Source organism: Solanum lycopersicum, chromosome 11, assembly GCF_036512215.1.
Source record: "Solanum lycopersicum chromosome 11, SLM_r2.1".
Lineage (NCBI taxonomy): Eukaryota > Viridiplantae > Streptophyta > Magnoliopsida > Solanales > Solanaceae > Solanum > Solanum lycopersicum.
Window position 1 is genome coordinate 57,656,227 of NC_090810.1, and position 20,435 is coordinate 57,676,661.

A 20,435-nucleotide genomic window follows, 5' to 3' on the forward strand; every position below is an offset into this window, starting at 1 on the left:
TTCAAAAATAAAAAATAAAAAATAAAAAATAACTATTCAAATATTTCAATGAAATATGACCAAACTTTATACAAAGTAAAAAGAAAAGTTAAAAGAGGTCTATTTTAGAAAGAGATATTTTGAGAATTAGAAAAATGCTATGGGGTGAATAATACAATAATCAAATTAAAAGTGTTTATAATTGGAAGAACCAAAAGTTATTTCAATTAATATTTTTTTGATTGATTTAACTTATAAGCATTTTAGTTCTAATCAAATATATACGTACGCTGAAAATATTTGTCAATCAGCTTGATCAATTTATAAGCTTAGTGAAACACTCTTTTAAACATTTTTAATTCTCTTTGTTTGTGAAAAATCACAAATTTCTTAAAATATTGCCTCTATAATTATTCAATTATTTAACGTGTTTACAACTAAATGAATCAAAGTAATGTTAGATTTCGAAAACCCATTAATTTTTACCCAAAATCTTGTTTTCTTTGAAATTCCATCTAATATAAGAAATTAATAGTTGAGAAACTATAGTTAAAGGAAATTATTGATTTAGTGATGAAGAAGAAACTCAATTTTAGTGTTTTCATGTTTGATTTCCCTTATAGTCATACAAATAATTTTTGTTAAAGTATTACTATATACTAATTGATATTACTACAAACACACCAATCTAATATTTTGGATCAGATTTCACACGTATTAATTAAAATTTGTATTGTTATTTCATCTTTACGTGTAATATACTTTTAAATTATATTTTCTATATAAAAGGATCAAAATCCTATGCTTTAACTTTTGATTTAGAGGGTGGTCATCCACCCGAAGGATCAATCTTCACTCAATGCCTTCTGAGTCGAACTTGACACATAAGATTTATCTGCCGCTATTTATATATTCGTGTGATTTGCAGACTACTACACAATACAATTTCAGTGTTCCCTACGGCTCATTGAAGAGACTATAACAAAAATTATAACAACAAGAAGTTATTCTAAAAATAAAAAAAAATAATTAAAATTTAAATGCGCACGTCACATATCATAACATATCATAAAGATTAAAATAAAAATTTATGGCCAAAAATTCAAAAGTATTATTATAAAAAATAAAAAAAAAAGGAAAATAAACGTTAAAGAAAAGAAAAAAAAACTAGTGACGTGTCCTCTTCCTTCAACTATTACTTTCCTAATAAATTTCCCCCTTCCATTTTTAGCTTCTTATATTTCTCTCTCTCTCAGTTGGACCAAAAAAACAAAAAACTGTTCTTTTTCCTCTTTTTTCTCTGAAAATTACACCACATATTGCAATCTTGTTGTTTTTGGGTTGGTGGGTTTCTTGATTCTTCGAGTTTTAAGTCAACAACTGAGTTCCAAAGAGCTGTTGAAGTCTAAAAGGCAAGTTTTTTTCAATAAAAATTCTTTCTTTGTTGGATTTTCAATAATCAAGAATCCTATTCTGTCTGTTTTTGCTGTTTTTGTAGTATTGTATTGTGCTCAACATTCTTTATACAGTTCATGTTTGTGTTATTTTTATCTGTAGAAGCTTAATTTTGCTTTGTCTTTTCCAGCTGTGTATTGGAATTCAAGATAGTTCATTTGGGGCTTTTTGGTTGGATACAGTCTTGATTTGTTCTTAAAGATTTGATTTTTATGTAATTTCTTTTCTCTCCCCACTTGTTTTTTGGGGTTGGGTGGGTTGTGAGTAGGTGGGGGTGTAATGTTTCTCTGTCTTGAAGGAGTACTACTCAGATTTGAAATTTGAATGTTACTTTTTATCCTTTTGTCAGAGAAAAAAGAGAGATCTGCTAATCACTTTTCCTCTTTTTAGGCCCATTCTGCTGAAAAACAAAGGAAAAGGTTTTCTTTGGATTACTTGTTGGGAGGTTAGGGGATAAGTTAAAATTTTGGGTGTTTTTTTTATGAGTTAATCCATAATACTTAGATTAGATCTTGATGCATATCAAATTATGCAACAGAATCATGGGTTGTGTTTCTTTGTTTTTGTTGTTGTTGGTTTGTTTATGATATTTGCAGAGTTGGGTGTATTTCAGCTTTATAAATGCGTATTAAGTTGAACTGGGAATGACTATTTGGCGATACGGGTAATCAGTTTATTGCCGTGGTTAACATAATCTTTAATGTATCATGAACAGATCGGTTGAGTTCTGGATCCGGATGATTTATTACAATGTTTGAGAATTGGAAGTGTTGAACTGTGGTAAGAGTATGGCTGTTGCTGGTTTGCACAATATATCTACATTTGGTTCTTCTTTATTTATAGAGTCTCAGTCCTCGGTGTCGAGGCAGCGGGGTGAACATGATAGGCCAAAAACCCGAGCATCATCTATTCGGCAAATGTGGAGGGAGCTTGAGAGTGAGCATGTGGTGAGTAATTCTTATGCCCCTACCGGCGACAGGCAGAGACCTCAGGGGAATGATGGTGTCAATGAGGACCAAAATCAAAGCCATATCGAGTTAGATAATTACTTTGATGATGGCCGCAGTGTTAGCTCAGATCTATCTAGTGATCTTGGGGAGGTTGAACGCGAAAGAGTGAGACAAATTATTCAGGAATGGATGCACACCGGTGTGAAGAGTCATTCGCAATCATTGAATGTCTCACATGTGAACAACTGTTCAAAGGCACAGTGTGAACGAACGAGTATTCATCAGAGTGGAACAAGTTCTCCTAGAGATGAAGTTGCTGTTGAAATTGGTTCCCAATTTGAACAAGGGCGTGATGGGTTGTCGGTCGATCATTCACGACATGGAGAGAGGAAGGCCTTACGCAAACTCTGTGGTAGACAAGCTCTTGTTGATTTACTGATGAGATCTCAAAGGGAAAGGGAAAAGGAACTTCAGGGATTGTTGGAGTGTAAGCCTGTATCAGACTTTGCCTATCGCAATAGGATTCAGGTTAGGCTTAAGTAGAAATGCTTTCTTTTCCCGGTAGAATATCACGATATTGCATGTCATCTCAAATGTTATTCTGTCCCTTAGTATATATCATACACGGAAAGTTAGGAATGGAAGTTTCCTTATTTTTGGCATCAAATTTACGATGTTTTAGGACATTGTTAAAGGGCTTCACATGCTGCTAAATGTTCTCATGTCCTTGAGAACCAATGTAAAAAAAATTAATGCTAGCAAAACAAGTGTGAAGCATAAAAAGGTAAACAAAAAACGGAGATTGACCAAATTTGGAAATATCTTTGCAAGTTCACTTGGCTAAAGTTGATCACGATAAGATGAAATACTTCACTAGTTCACTATATAATGGTTAATATTCTTGGGGGTGTTCAAAGTATTATTTCCTTCTTTTCAATTTATATGAGTTAGTTTGACTTGAGACGAAGTTTCGAAGTTTAAGAAAAAAAGGAAAACTTTTGAAACATGTCTAAAATAAGTCATAGATATTTCTGGGGCTAGAAATCATTTAATTAAGAGTAAAATGGGCATTTTAAAGTTACATCGTCACTAAATTACCAATGTGTTCTTTTTTTTCGAAACTGACTATAAAGAAAAGTGTGTCATATAAATTGGTATGGTATAGAGGGAGTAATTATTAGATGTATTAACTAAAGATTCTGCTAAAACGGTCGTAAGTTGCTATGCTGCATTGTGATCAAGGTATATCTAAATCACTAGATATATAATGAATATTTTCCCGACTTATAATTAGTATTATAGAATTGATTTAAAAATTTGAATGATTAATTTAACAGCCTCCCTATGGTAAGGTCTACGTACACCTTCCTCCCAAGCTCCAGTGGCGGACCTACCTTGGTCTAAGGGGTGTCGAGCGACACCCCTTCGTCGGAAAATTACGTTATATAATAGTGGTTAAATTTTAGTTTTATAAATAGAAATACATAAATTGACACCTCTTGAAATAAGTTGAAGGTTTAGTCTATTGGTTAGGGGCTTACAAACACTATATGACGTCGTGCGTTCAAGCCCTACTATGTTATTGCTGTAGTTGTAGTTGAAAAGGAAGAGCCTTAATAAAAATCTTGTATCCGCCACTGCCAAGCCCCACAAGTGGGACTACACTGGGATGTTATTTCTGTAGTTGTAGTGGAGAAGGAAGGGCCTTGGAGTAAGGGTACAGTTGTTTTCGTGTTACTTCATGTATTCGAGTCTTGGAATCAACCGCTGATAGTTGTGTCAAAGTAGTGTGCCTACTTTACACACCTGGCACCCTTATAGTACCACCCTTCTTTTGACCCTATATGGGAAGTTTTTTGCACCTGGATCCCCTTTAATTTCCCCTTGAATCAAACTTGGCCTCATGAAATTCTTTACTACTTTTAATAGATTGAGCCCAATTAAGCAGAATTATTAACATAGCATTTGTGTAGCTGACTTTTTTCGGAATTAAAGCTTAGTTGATTAATTAGTTACTTATTTGGTATTCCTCCCTCGGATTCAATTTGTTTGTTTTACTTTCTTTTTTTGTCCGTTTCGAAAAGGATGCCTCTTTCCTTTTTTGGCAACTCTTTAATTCTAACTTTCGACATGACATGTTTAAGTTCACAAGATTTAAGGATATTTTAGTGTATTCTATATTAATTTAAGGCTACAAGATTGAAAAATCTTCTATACTTTCTTTAATCGCATGCCAAGACAAAACGAAAAAACAAATTGAAATGGAGGTAGTCATAAATTATGATTTGATTATTTTACTGTAGTTTATCAGCATGTGTAGTGTAACAAGATCTTTGGTTTATCAAAGTGCAAGTTTAAGTTGAACTCATTCTAGTCATTTGAACTTTTTAGATTTATGTGCATACACTATTTGTCCTTGGTCTTCTGTGAAATTGGAGATCCTTAGGATCATGTGCTTGCTTCATCCAGCTTCTATTATTTTCATCCCTAGATTATTTGCCACCCCTTGCTTGTAATACTGGAAAACTCTGTGTGGTGCAGTCATTACTCCGGGGAAGGTTTTTGCGAAATGATAGCTTGACCAATGATGAAAGAACTGCTTCAAATGCAGCGAGTGAACTGGGCTTACTAAGGCGAAGACATACTGTGTCTGACTTAAGGTAAAAATGGACCTAAATGTGAAGTCTCTTTTAATATAAGTTGCTTTCAGTTTTCACTTACTTGCGGTAATATTATCTTAGTAATTGTCCTCTTTGTCAGCCAAAAGGTACAGTTGTTCACATAATTAGTATCTGGCAAACATAACTTCTTCTGACCAACAGTCTTACTTGACACATGAAATGGTTTCAAACAGGGAAGAAATTTTGTCCAGATTGGACGATAATGTGCGTGGTTCAACTACTAATACGCAGCCATCCTCTCCAAAGGATGAACCTCACCCATCTCAATCAAACAGTGAACAAGAGGTAATAGACGAATGCTATGATCAGGCTGAACTTATTAATGAAGAGAGAGAGATCAATGGGTCTCATGCGGTAACAAACTCCGAAAACACTATTTGCGAGCTTGTGAATCATCAATGTAACATTGACCAAATAGCTGAAACATCAGAGCAAGTTGGAGAAGATGAGGATCATGACCAAGCTACGTCAAATTTGGTGTTATTTGGTAGTTTACCTGTAAGACACAATAACGAGAATATAGACTTGGTGGAAAATGATGGTAATCAATGGTTGCAGGAAGAACATGCAACCTTCCATGACAATGATGCTACACAGAGTGAAGCAAGTGATTTTAATGATGTCCTAAATGGTCATTTTCGTGATTTGGATAGAAATATCTTTGAAGATTATGACTGGGAAGGTTCATCAGCTCAGGCAGAGGAGCTACAGGAATATATTCTGGAACCTGAAGGAAGTGATTTGGAGCAAGCGGAAGAGCTGGAGGAATTTGTAACAGAACATGAGGAAAGTGAGTCACAGCATTTGTATGCTGATCAGAATGAATGGATAGATGACGCGACAGAAAACATGGGCGGAGATTCGCAGGAAGGGACTCCTAACCAATCTTATCCAGAAAGTTTGGATGGTGGCATTGAAGAACAAAACCATACGCAAGAACCACATGATGATGAGTGGCATGAAGAGGCAAATGATGACTGGTCCGACACGCCTTCCGGTCAGGTTGATGGGTCCATTGGAAGGGTTGATTCATTTTATATACCAGATGATGACAATGTTTATAGCATCGAACTTCGAGAACTGCTAAGCAGGTACGGATTTGGACCTTGTGGCCTCTGCATCTTCTTTTTAACATTGAAATTTCATGTAATTAACTATTTGCTTTCATGGTTTAGGAGGCGAGTCTCTAATCTGCTTCGTAGCAGTTTCCGTGAAAGTCTAAACCAGCTGATACAATCTTATGTCGAAAGACAAGGTAATGCTTCTTTTGACTGGGATATGGATGGAACATCCTCATACCCCTCTGATGCAGAGCAGGAGCAGCAGCAGGAGAATGTTAATCAAGAAGGGCCTCAGATGAATATGGAGGGAAATCCATTTTCTATGACTCCACCTCCAGAGGCACCTCCTCAGCCACATTGGAATCGGGTTTCTGAGCATCAGAATTTCCGTCGCCAAAATCCACATCAGCACATGGGAGAATCAGTAAGTCTCACCCATTCCTGAACTACATGAAGTTCTACTCGGAATTGATTAGTGTAGTTGCGTTCTGCTTGTTGTTAGTGTGTCCAACATATGCAAAAAGTATGATAATCATTATAATTAAGGCATTCAAATGCGCACGCTGAATCTGCAAGTTGGAGTATGATGCTCCTTTCTTTGGTCTACTATTGAGTTTTTAGCAGCACTTGACCATAGATTTTAGATCAAATTTTGAAAATTCATCTTCAAATATTTTCAAGTTCCAGTTTTTGGGACTTCCGGTGATAAAACTTCAAAAAATTTCCAAGTAAAATGCATGTCCAAACACAACAAATTCCAAATCAATTTCAGCATCTTTTTCTATGGCCAAACGGGAGCTTAGTAAACATAGTAACTTCTCACTATGAGCATGTTTTTCTTAAAAAACTCAAGCTATTCACATCCTTTTCTTGTTTTACACATGATCATAGTTCTTACAAGAAATGCATACCTCTTTAATCTGTTGCAGGAGTGGGATATCATCAACGAACTGAAGATTGACATGGCTGTGCTTCATCAGCGGATGAACGATATGCAAAGGATGCTTCAAACATGCATGGAAATGCAAGTAGAGCTGCAACGGTCGGTCCGTCAAGAAGTTTCTGCAGCCCTAAACCGATCTGCTGGTTCAACAGGTTTGATTATATACCTTTGTCCATTACGAGTTTTTCACTTCCTCAATCGGAGAAAATCCTATAATACTTTGTTCATCTAGTTGTCATCTAGTTCATTTCTTTTTCCATATATCAGATGTGAATATTTGTGGGGATGGTTTGCTGAACGATGAATCCAAATGGGATAAAGTGAGGAAAGGAATATGTTGCTTATGTTGTAAGAACAATATCGATTCGTTACTGTACAGGTAAAAATGTGAATCATCCTTGTCCTTCCTTTAATTATTAAGTGCACATGATGCTTTTCTGAGCTGTCGTAGGGACAGCTCTCTTTTATGTTGTTTACAGTCGCCTCGTGGACACAATCTTTCCTTTTTGATCCAGTCTGAAAAGAAACGTCTTTCCTTTTCCTTCTCGGGTTTCAGGTGTGGTCACATGTGCACATGTTCAAAATGTGCAGAACAATTGATGCACGAAAAAGCAAAATGCCCGATGTGCCTTGCACCAGTAGTTGAGGTCATCCGAGCTTTCTCTTCACAGTAATTGGTATAAAATTAGAAGAAAATAGTAGACGATAAATATCAAAGAGAGAAGATAGATAATGCAATAAAGGTTTATTTGGCACCTGCAGTCCTTACTCCTTTAGTCTAGGTAATTCTTTTCTCCTCTGTTCGTTTGCTCTGTGTATCCCGCGATTCTTCATTTGCCATTCATATTTTCACTATCGTATTTGCAGATTTGCACGTCTGATTTATTGTCGAATACAGAATAAGCAGGTGAAACTTATCATTTGTCTCGAAAATCTCCATCTATTGATGCGTAGACACATTGGTTGCTGCTTGACATAGCTAACAGGAAAGTCATAGTTTTTTCATGATGGCTTTTGTTATGTATTGATGAAGTTATTTCAATATCCTTCAAGCCTGGAGAGTTTGATCAACTAGTGTGTTGTTGCCTTCAAAAAGCTTGGACTATCTCTGAGTTGGGAAGGTGTGACACCTTCTCGGGGTGCGGTCCTCTTTAGGACCCAGTATGAACGTGAGATGCTTCGCACACCGAGCTACCTTTGTTTAAATTTCAAGTTGGGTCATGGATCTTGAATTGCCTTCCATTTTGTTCCTTAATTTATGACCAAGTGAGATATGATTACATTTTTTTGTTCACACCTTTTCTAAGATGGGAAACTAATGATGTAAAGTTTAATATATATTATTTATTATATATATACATTTAACTCATTGAAATGAATGATAATCTTTTTTCTATTTTTTGCATTTCATAAAGTATTTGTTGCACATAATTTGACCTTGCATGAAATCTAATAGTAAACTTTGTGATTTTAAATTTGTCATAATATTTTTGCATATTAATGTAAACTTAATTTGAATTTTTTTGTGTGCATTTTCTCAAATATTTATCAGGTAGATAAATAAAATCACATAAAATATGTCATCTACTTTAATTATATACATCAATCTTAATTGAAATCAACTGGAGATTTTTTGGCTTATTAAAACTAATGTTTGTGATAGGCATATATTTTAAGTATAATACATAAATATGCCCATTAACTTGACTTTAAATTACATTTATGTCCTTCAATTTTGGATGTGCACAAGTAAACACTTAAACTTGTTTAAAGTTGAACAAACAGACACATATGTCCAACCTGTCATCCTACTTGTCATTTTTTGTCCAACGTGATGTCCTACGTGTATTGTGTCATGTAGGACTCATGTGTTTATTTATTTAAAAGTTGGATAGTTAAAATGTCTGTTTGTGCATTATGAAAGTTGAAGGTCAAAGTTGAAATTTGAAGCCAAGTTTAGGGTCCAATATATGTATTATGCCTATATGTTAAGTGATCAATTTAATTCAAATCAACTTGAGATTTTTTGGCTTATTAAAACTAACTAATGTTTGTGATAGTTAAGAGATCAATTTATTTTCATAATGAGAATTTGAGAATACATAAAATTTAGAGAAAAGACATAAAGACACTATCAAAGTTGTCCGGTATTTGCATTAAGACACCTTAACTTTTAAAGTGTCCTATCACCCACAGAACTATTTAATTTCTTTGTAAATGGATCATTTTGACCCATTTCCTAGTCTGAGTTGTTACCACGCACATGAAGCGCGTCATGCATTATTTTTACTGTCATGGACCAATTTAAAGGTGCCATGTGTCATTATTTTTCTTTATTATTAATTATTTTTTAATTTATGTCTTCTTTCCCAAATTTAAACCCAAAATAATCATTGTTAGCCTAATTTTTCAATTTCATAGTTTTTTCCATAGCAAAATCAACGTTGATACTCTTTGTTTGACCACTTCATCATCTTCTCTAAGAAAATAAGACACCACTATTGGCGAGGAACTTTTGGATCAATGAAGAATGTGATTTTCTTGTTCAATAAATTCAAAGTAAACACTTCCAAGCTATGAATGCTCCTATCTAAGCATCACAACTGGCCATAATGACTGAGAAAAAGATTGTCCGCCACAAATTGGCCAATGGAACATGACGAACAAGAAAATGGTTAATGGAGGAACTGTTGTCAATGGATCTGCATTAACTTTTCTTGCAATGTGCAAGAAAGTGTTACGCATGGATTTTTTCTGAGTTAGCATAAATGTGTGAGTTATTTAGGTCTGAGTTTTGCTAGCAAAAGGGTTGCAACTAATAGCAATCCCACATTCAAAATTTTATTGTCACCTAACTCCATAGCTGAATAAAAAAAAATCCGAATGAAGAAAAATTAACGAAAATTTCTTGAAGGTGCAAGCCAAACAGAGAAGAAAAGAAATGGAGAAGATGACTTCTCTTTACAGAATAGGGTCGGGTCGGGCCGGGTTGAATTAGATTATAGGGAGTTGAGCAACACGTGTCACTACATAGACGAGAAAATGGGTCAAAATGGCCCATTTACAAAGAAATTAATTAGTTCTGTGGGGTAATAGGACACTTTAAAAGTTAAGGTGTCTTTATGCAAATACGGAACAACTTTAATGGCACCTGTATGTCTTTTCTCTAAAATTTACAATGGAACTTTTATAGTATTTAGATGATCAATCATCAAATTTCTGGACCATGTCATAATTCAACTGTCTACATGAAATTTATTGAAAAATTTAACAAATTGTCAAGATATATAAGTCCATTCTTTTTTTTCCAAAATAACTAATAAGAAAATAATATTCATCAGGATAAATACTCTGTATCTCTAAGCAAGTCTGCTTAGCAAAAAGTGACAATTATCAAATTGGAATTACTTTCAATTGCTTCAAGGAATCATCTTTTTTGCTAGTGCTAATTAAGTTAATAATAAGCATTTTAACATAATTAAGCAAACAAAAAGTATATAAGTAAACCTTACTTTGAGTTTTCAATTTTGATGCCACACTTGCAAAATGATGAAAAAAAGAAAAGAAAAAGTAAAGTTCTTCACCATTAAAAAACTTATGAACAAATTATTCCTAATTTGGTCCAAGTGATTCATTAATGAATAGATGCTAGATACCATACCAATGAAATAAGTCTTCTTTTTGCGAATTAGATAGAGATTGTTTTAGATAAATTATCGATTAAAAAGAAGTCAAAAAATGGAGCTAAAAGGTGATAACTCTTGATTACGTACTAATTTTTTACTCTGATATTGAATCTACACATTTTATTTATTTAAGTTTTTATCCACGGTAAGTTAAGTTAAAGAAGTTTCATGTCAAATCATCGCCTTCCAAATTTTCATTCGAAATGCCTCTACCTCTTCATACTCCCGTTAAAATTCGATCTCTCACCTCTCCTCATTGACGTATTTGTGCAATTTTTCTTTGTAAATTTTTATTCGGAGTACCTCTACCTCTTCTTACTCCTGTTAAAACCGATCTCTCGCCTCTCTTCATTGACATATTTGTGCAATTTCTCTTGGTATGTCAAAATAATCTCAGTCTCACTTCCCTTATTTATCACATAACTCAATCAATTCTTCAAACACTCCATCAATAACTAACATGAAAGTCGATCTTATTACCATCGATACAACTATTCCCATTTCATAAAGGTTATCCAATAATACCTTGAAATTAAAAACTTCATAACAATAACTCAAAAAATATGAATGAACATACAATATTTATACTTCACATCACAATAATTAATCTTTACAATATGATTGATCTACAGAAGTAGTTAATACTTAACAAAATCTTTTTACAATTTTTTATTTTTAGAAACTTGCACTTCTATGCAATGTCACTCTACTCCCCAAATTTGATGAACTACATGATCTTCTAATACACCTACACGTGTCACACTGTTGAACCGTTGATCTCTCACTCACAACATTTTCATCTCTTACATCAACTATATCCAAACAAACCTCATCCTTGAAAAATTGTGTTGATCGACAAAGTGGACAAGTCACGTGCGATGATAGCCACGTGTCAAGGCACTGTTGATGAAACACGTGACGACAGTACGGAATAAGACGAACGAGTTCACTCACCTCGAACTCTGATAAACAAATTGGGCAGTCTTCGATCAAGTGCTTCGCGGCTCCACCGTATGAAATTAACGGTAGAGATTGCACCGTTGATGGATCCATCCCTTTCCGGCAAGACCTGTGTCACGATCGGAAGTTAATAATTGCGAACCCTTCGTTTAAAAATAATGACCTAATTTGATTTAAAATGAAATTTTAAATATTTTTTTAATCTTGTGATTTTAATTTAAAGTTATGTCAAATGTATCAAAAGAACTTTTAATTTGATGATTTTAAATATGCCACATATGTCAGCATGAAAAATTAAAATATTATTAAAAAAAAAATCAATTCTCTTTTAAACAAACTAAAAAGAAAATACGCACGGTACATTATTCTTTTAAACGTAGAGTGTACATTTTGGATAGCAAAATGAGTTTTTTCATGAGATGAAAAATGAATTTATTTATTTTTTTCACGAAAAAGTTTGTCTAATTGTATGATAATGAGTTGGAAATATACTTTTCGTACTTACTCTGTAATAATTTATATGATAAAAATTGAAATTTTGAGATTTAAATTTTAATAAAAAATTCAAGCAATGAAAATTCTAGATGTTTTGAAGTATATGTATGTGAAAAATATAAAAATATAATCCTCTTTCTTTTTCTAATTATTTATTCATTTTGAAATGATATAATAATAATTAATATAGTAAATTCATCATTTCACTTTCGTCAATTATGAAGTATGAATTTAAAAATTTAAAATTTCAAAAAATTTATATATATTTGAAAATAATATACTGACAGTAATGAAATTTTTTTTTTAATCACTTATGATTTGTTAAAATCAACAAGTAATTAAAAAGAAGTATAGACAAATAATTAGGAACAAAAGAAAAGAAGTATAAATTATATTTTTTATCTTAATTTACGTGACTTTTCTTTAATAGTCAAAAACATTTTTAGTTTAATTGAAAATTTGCTATAAAACCTTTACAAACACAATAATAAAAATATATATATAAAAAAATAGATTTATTTAAATCTCAAAATAAACGGCAAATTGAATGGAGGGAGTAATGATTTACAATTACGATAGAATCAGATGAAATTAAAAAATATTCAGAGCAATTACAGTAATTGAAAAACTAACAACCTGTGCGCGAAGGTAGAAGACGACGATAGGGATAGATTTCTCCGGCGTCGATCCTCATCGGAACCGGCGGAAGTTGTTATATCTCCGGCGAAGTGACGTATATAAATAGAGAAAAAACCCATGAAAAACAGAGCAGTGAGAAGAACGAGTATCGTTAACGCCATTGATGAATCGAAAGGTGCAGTTAGCTTAAACGGTCTTCCAATTGCTGTAGCTACGGAATCGTTCATAGGTTGATAAGTAATTGTTGGATCTGATGAACTCATTGAATAATGTAAAATTTCTGGGTTTGAGTACTGTAACAATATTCTTTTCATCTCAACAACTAACACTAAAAAAAAAAAATTAGATCAAATAAATAGTGATTTTTATTTTTTGGTGTATAATGTATAGTAGTAGAAGATGGTAGAAATGGAGTTTTTTTTTTGGGGGAGAAAGAGTGAAAGAGTAGTGAAGAGGATAAGAATGGAGGGCGGTGATTATATATATGGGGTCTACAAGTTTCATGTTAGTTCACATGTTTGACACTAGTTTATCGTAGTTTGATTAAATCTGAATTCGTTAATATATAGTTTTATTTTTAGTTATGAGGAAATTTCGCATATAGTTATTCAAAAATAACATAATTATTTTTTATAGTTATAATTTGATAGCTATATGTTATACGAAGGAGTGAGACGAGCGAGACGGGAGAGGAAGGCGAGAGAGAAGGCAAAGAGTGAGAGAGAGGTTAGATAATTATATATTATACATATATATTTGTATATATAACAAGAGAGATTAGGAGAATGGAGAGAGGCGAGCGAGACTGAGAGAAGAATGAGATAGGTGAGCGAGATTGGGAGAGAAGCGAGCCATAAAGGCATAGAGAGATGAATTGTATATGTATATCGGTTAGATAATTATATATTATACATATGCATTTATATTACAAGTGAGATTGAGAGATGGAGGAGATAGGCGAGTGAAAGAGGACAGAGAGGCGAACTGTATACGTATATCGATTAGATAATTATATATTATACATATGTATTTGTATATTCTGCTGAATTATACATCTACAAATATGACTAGTTATACAAATTCGAAATCAGTATACATAATTAATATATAATCTTAACCGAAAGTAAAAATTATATCAAACTATAGTTATGATGAGTAATTAATTAATATAAATTTACTTCACCACATAATTTTCTCTTAATTTCAAAATATTATGATAAAAATATATATTTTATATTTTATTCTAAATCTTTTCAAAATATAATTATTATATTTTTAAATTTATGATAATAAAAATCAACTAAGAAAACTATCAAATATGAAAGAGAGAAAAAACAAAATCACAATCCATAGCCCCTAGTCTAGTTGATGATTGTGATGTGTAGAGTAGATGAATAAAATTGTGGGCTAGCAACATCATAATTGTTGTGTTAGAATTTAGCAACAAAACAAATAGTTGGGTCCATCTTTTGGCTTTTCTTATTAGAAGAGATTTAAGATCTTTTATTGTATTTAAAAATAAAACAAAGTTATATAAAATATATAATTCATAAATATTACGTGGTGTCTTCTAACATTTCCTATATATAGCAAATGTCTGACTCACCATTTTGTAAAAAATTTCACATAATTTTATTCGATATTTGATATTTGTTTTATATTTTAATATATTTAAATTTAATATCTAAAGATTACAAGTTTCATTTTAAGAAACAAAATAATCTTTATCAATCATAACAATAATATATCTCGTAAAATATTTCTAATAAAATATAAAAATAATAAAATATATATATATTTTATTATTAATCATAAAATTAAAAAATTATTTTCGAAAAATCTTCGCTCTAAGTACAATAAATATCGATCTAAAACAGGCCTTATCAATGGTGTCATTTTATTTGCAGGATTTAAATTAGAAAATTTTAATTTAAATAAAAAAATATTAATTATTTTATTATATATTTAGGTTTATACACATCACACATTTATTTTTGGTGTGGCTAGGAAGGGAATATTTAGAGAAAATATAATATATTTGGATTTACTAATATACAAACACAAATCTAATTAATAAGAACCAATATAGATGTCATCAGCAAGGTATGGGGACTTTTATCTTTTTCTTGTTGCATTGGACTTTGGAAGTTGCTGGAATGATGACAAAATAACCCCAATAACACCAATAAAAATGGTCTAAATCGGATCAGTACGTATTCATTTATTCTTAATTAAATATTTTATAGAAAAAATTACTGAGTTATTTTTTTTTAATTTTAATATCTCCTTTTATTTCTTAAAAACGTCTAAAGTTTCTTATTTCTTTTTTAATGTATTAAGGTATTCGAATCAATATTTAATGTATTCGAGCTATATATTATGTATTCGTTTATTTTATAATGTATTCGAGCTAGTTCTTAATGTATCAGAGCTACATATTATGTTTATGTTGAGATATTCTGTATATTGAAGGTACAAATTTTAAGGGATTATTTTAATTAAAAATATAGAAATAAAATGTAATTTACTCTTTACACTATGAAATTTATGTAAATCATACTTTTTTTTATATTAATATCTTTTAGATATGAAATTATTTTTGTTAAGAAGTACTTTTAATCTTTGATGTGAAATTTATCGATAAGAAATTAAATTTATTCAAACACTGATATGATAGATATTAGAATTCAAATTTAGCTAGCGTTTGGCCATAGATTTCCAAATATTCTTGGCAAATATTATTTGAGTGAAAATTTGGGTGAAATTTCACCATGTGTTTGGCCATAAAATTTGGGAAATATATTTCACCTTTTTAGAAAAATATGATTTATACACACAAGTTTTAAAAACTATCAAAACAAACTAAAAGTTTGTATTACAAGTCAATTGAATGTTAGTTACAACAATAACAAATAATGTACATGACATTGAAGCAATGTGATAATTTGGAGTGAGTGCAACAAGAATTATTTCATACATCGTGAAGTAGATAAAGTACATGACTTTGTTACCTAAAGTCAATTTTTAATAATTTTCATCAACAATCATATCATTATTTAATATTCACTAAATATTTCATCACTATTTTGGTGTTCACGTAAAAAATGATGTAATACAACGCAAGCAACTACTAGAGAGGGTGTTTTTGTAAAAGATAAAAGATTGGGATAAAATTTTAATTTTTTAAAATATCCGAAATAATGATATTTGGCCCAAATACTAGAAAAAACTAGTATTTGGAAATTTGGGATATTTGCCAAAAATATTTGCCAAATAATGACAAATTGTATGGACAAACATTATTTGCCAAATTTTTCCCAAATATTATTTGGAAAATTTATGGCCAAACGGGCCCTTAAAAAAAGTTACAACAAGAAATGTGAAAAGAAATTGATATAAATTTGAAATAGTACCACTAATGAAAGTAATCACAATGTATACAAAAATACATCATATACAAACTTATTCTGTAATTTTCAGTCACAATCTTGTTCAAAACTAGTCTAAATCTCCATCAAAGAACTTTGATTATATTTATAATATGATTTTCACCACTCAAATTTTACAAATTTGGTCTTCTAATGATGATTTAAGCTCCAAACACAATAATAAGTCAAGTTTACCAACTAATTTAATAGATAAATAGAAGAGGTAACCTAGCTTCCAAATTATATGTATAATTATTATCCACAATCCTAAGGTTGTATAGTTCCAATCTATAATTACTTTTTTTTTCCTTATAAATAATAATGAAATTGACTAAATTATAAGAGTAATTATTTGTAGTGTTAGAACTAAGTATTAAATCAAATGTGCTTGAGAAGTAGGGGAACACTTATTGGGCTTTGGGAACCTCATATTATGGGCCAAATCCAATAAATATTGGCCCAAGATTCAAACATTGATATCAATATTGTATATACTCTACTTGGCCGAAGTGTATAAATAACCATTTTTAGGATCCGTATTTAAAAATGGTCAAAATTTAATCTCATTAAAATCAACACTAGTTTTACGGGTATAAAGCTCGACTTTATCAAAATCTAACTTCAGACCTTAGTGTTTTAAGTTTGAATGAAGTTACGCGTTGTCAAAACTGAATTTCACTCCCAATAGTGTGAATTCACAATAGGGAAATGATGTGATACTTTTCAAATAGACTAAAACGTTAAATGGTTTTAAAAATCGAATATTTTACATATATTTCACAATGTTATACACATAACCCTTTTGAACAAGAGATTACCTTAAGGCCCATTTAATTATGGGCTTTTAAATTGGAAAGTAACAGAACTCAAAACGTTCAACTGATCCAATGGACCAAGCCCATCATGTATCAATGTGAAGATTCGGGTTATGGCTATGTTTTTTCGTATTTTAGTTGAACGGGTTATGTTATGATTCTTTACTCGATATTTGACATTCTTAGAGAGGTCCTTCTTAACCATAAAAGTTAATATCCAATTTTTGAATGGGTTTGAGTTAAACCTTGGATATACTTAAAATTCATTAAAACATAATCAATTTTGTCTATTTGACACAATTACTATATTGTAAATTGTTTATAATATCCAAATAGTGTAATATGAACCAAGGGATTCATTTCTTCCTAACCTTAGTTTCTAGACAAAATTATGTTAGGATTAATAATGATAGTTTATTGTTTATGATTAACTTAGAACACTATATAAAAGTAGAATATATGATGTATAATCTAAAGCATGTGTTTGGTTATAAATGGAATAAATTTGTAGTTTCCAATTTTAATCAATCTTAAGAATACTAAGAAGTCCTTCTAGAGGAAAAGGACAATTTTGTCATTTCACTTATTTTTATCTATGTATAGCTAATTCTTAAATTTTTATCATGAACCATTATATATATATATATATATATATATATATATATATATATATATATATATATATAATAGGTTTGAAGAATGGTTACAAGTAAATAGAAATAAGAGAGGTAGACGTAATATTATAAACCACAAAGGAGATGAGTGTTATAGAGCGAAACCTCGAGGCAGATCTCTGAAATTATCGATCTCTTTAATTTTTTTTTTAAGAGAAAGATGGTAGCATTTAGAGTGATTCTCATGATATAAATTTGTTCACCAACAAAACTTTACTAGGGAATCATAAGTGAAACTTAGTTAATTTGCACAAATATAATACTACTAAATATTTATTCTAAAGATGATTCATCATGATTATGGAACACTTCTTTTTCCTTCTTTTAACCTAAAAAAAATCAACAAAATCATCACAATGCCTTCCATTTTGGGCCACAGAGATCAATTCAAGATGTTCTTTTTTTCTTTACTTTTTTTTTTAATTATAATTCTATCTTATTTGGACCATCACTTTTGGCATACATATAAAAAGGTTGCTAAATTTGTTGATATATATATATATATATATACGCGCGCGTGAAAAATAAATTATAACATTTTTTATAAATTTGCTAAATTTCATATATATATATATATATATATATATATATATATGAAAATAAATTATAACATTTTTATTTTATGCCTATTTACTTAATTATAAATTTGTTTGAATTTATGCTTTTCTTTAGTAAATATTTTTTTTTAGCAAAAATATATATTTTAAAAGATGTTTTTCATTACTTTCTGGCCTTAATGTCTCCAAGAAAACACAAAAAATAATCCAAATGACACAATTCCTTCTAGAAAAACATAAAAAATAATTCGAACGATACAATTTTTATATGATTTAAAAGACAATGATTTCGATGACCTTTATGTTACTATTAAATTAAATAAATAACAAGATTCCGAAAATTTGCTCTTAGTTTTTGGCTCCAAGGAGAAAATAATGGATACATTTTTGTTCTTTTGCATATATCTAGATTGAAAACTTTTAAAAAAATAAAATTGTTTAAAATATCTTCATTAACAAGTAGCAAATGATAACAATATATTAATGCAATTTTATAACAACAAAATTAAAAAATATAGACTATATCAAAGACATGCTAAAAAGGGAAAAAATAACAATAATAAAAAGTGACATGATAGATATAACCAAAGTCGCAATATGTAATAATAAAAATAAAGTAGAAGATATTATGTTATTTATTTACACAAGCACTAAATGTGAATAAGTCGATGAAATTAGTGAATTAAAATCAACTTTTACTAAAATATCTCAATATAATGAGTAAAATTATTTTTTATATATATTATTAATGTATCTCATGCATCAGAGATATATTTCGCACGCTATATTTTAAAATTATATATTTATATTATTATCAAGCATACGTGTAAAGTATATATATGTAAAGTTAGAAAAGTTAATGCAAAGCTCAAATTAATGATGAGTGGTCTTATTTTGACAAACTTGATAGTTTAAAATAGTTGATAAAGCATGTGAATCCCACACATTATTAAAAATGCACATGGTGTAATTTTAATAGGAATTATACACAACTACGTTCTTATTCTCTGCTCGAAATTTTAAAAATACACTTATATCATATTAAGATTTTATTACCTTCTAAACTTATTTTATTAATAATTTCTATTCTTTTTTGGCCTACGTGACATTATTTTGTGGGTCTAACACTGATTGACTTTCTTTTTCAAAATAGTGCCATGTAGGCTCAAAAAGAATTAAAAATTACTTATAAAATAAGTTTAGATGGATAACAGGACCTTAGTATATTATAAGTATGTCTCTGAAATTTTAAACATACGTTGAGAGGGTACTTATGCATTTTCCCATTTTAATATTTACAATATTTGTTAATGGTAGGTTGGCTTTCTTTTTTTTCCTATAAATATATCCAAAGAATATTGCTTGCTTCAAGAAAGGGCATATGTTTTTGAATTTTTCATTCAATATTTGAAACTCGTATTAAATATTATTACTCCAATTTTAAAAGAAAACTAATTATATTATAATGATAATTATTTCTCGTAGTATATGTGTTTAATAAAGCTATATATTATTCATATGAATTGGAAGTATTTCAAAAAAATCTTATTATATTCATGAAGTAGGGTAAGCTTTTGGTTTTGTGTGAATGGCTAAATAATTACAAAATATAATCAATTATAATTTGAATTATTAATGAAGGTGTTTGTTTATGTAATTTTATATATTTGTTAACCAATTCAATTGTTACATTTGAAAATATTCCAAAAATTTGGCCATGTTTATAAGAATTTTAGTATTATACATTTTGGAAAATAAAAATTACAAGTATTCTCACTTGCACGTCACTCTATTAAAAAAATATTGACGTACAAAGATAGGATAAAATTGACCCATGAACAATCAAATTCCAACACCAATAAATAAAACTCTGACATTTTTTTTATTATTTTAATTTTTCGCTCTATGTTTCAAATTTTTATTAGTATTCCAAATTAGATTCAGATCGAGTATTGTATGACTGTATTTGGAAAGTGATGTTTATATAATAAGATTTTCTGTATATTAGAGCTCGAATCTAAAATCTCATGATGAAACAACTTTAACATTGCACCACAACCTACGTTGATTCAAAATATTATTTATTATTTCTTCATTTATAATTAAAATCTA

General features: G+C 30.3%; 2 protein-coding genes across 3 annotated transcripts; one reads left to right on the forward strand and one right to left on the reverse strand.

The window, feature by feature from the left end:
* Window positions 1-1,156: 1,156 nt before the first annotated feature.
* On the forward strand, window positions 1,157-8,465 carry LOC101264699 (E3 ubiquitin-protein ligase BRE1). Of its 2 annotated transcripts, none has more exons than XM_010315012.4 (9): window positions 1,157-1,391; window positions 2,150-2,912; window positions 4,926-5,044; window positions 5,239-6,156; window positions 6,241-6,550; window positions 7,056-7,221; window positions 7,337-7,448; window positions 7,626-7,851; window positions 7,937-8,465. In XM_010315012.4, exons 2-8 carry the CDS (start codon window positions 2,223-2,225, stop codon window positions 7,741-7,743), a joined length of 2,433 nt encoding a protein of 810 aa, XP_010313314.1. In that variant the 5' UTR covers window positions 1,157-1,391; window positions 2,150-2,222; the 3' UTR covers window positions 7,744-7,851; window positions 7,937-8,465. The 2 variants fall into 2 exon arrangements, with proteins under 2 accessions (XP_010313314.1, XP_004250989.1); XM_004250941.5 differs by having other exon boundaries at window positions 1,198-1,391; window positions 7,968-8,465.
* Window positions 8,466-11,319: 2,854 nt separating this feature from the next.
* Window positions 11,320-13,306, reverse strand: LOC101265001 (RING-H2 finger protein ATL57). The gene is made up of 2 exons (XM_004250942.5): window positions 12,847-13,306; window positions 11,320-11,824 (listed from the first exon to the last, which is right to left on the reverse strand). The coding sequence occupies exons 1-2, from the start codon at window positions 13,161-13,163 to the stop codon at window positions 11,431-11,433; spliced, it is 711 nt and encodes a 236-aa protein (XP_004250990.1). The 5' UTR covers window positions 13,164-13,306; the 3' UTR covers window positions 11,320-11,430.
* Window positions 13,307-20,435: the final 7,129 nt, after the last annotated feature.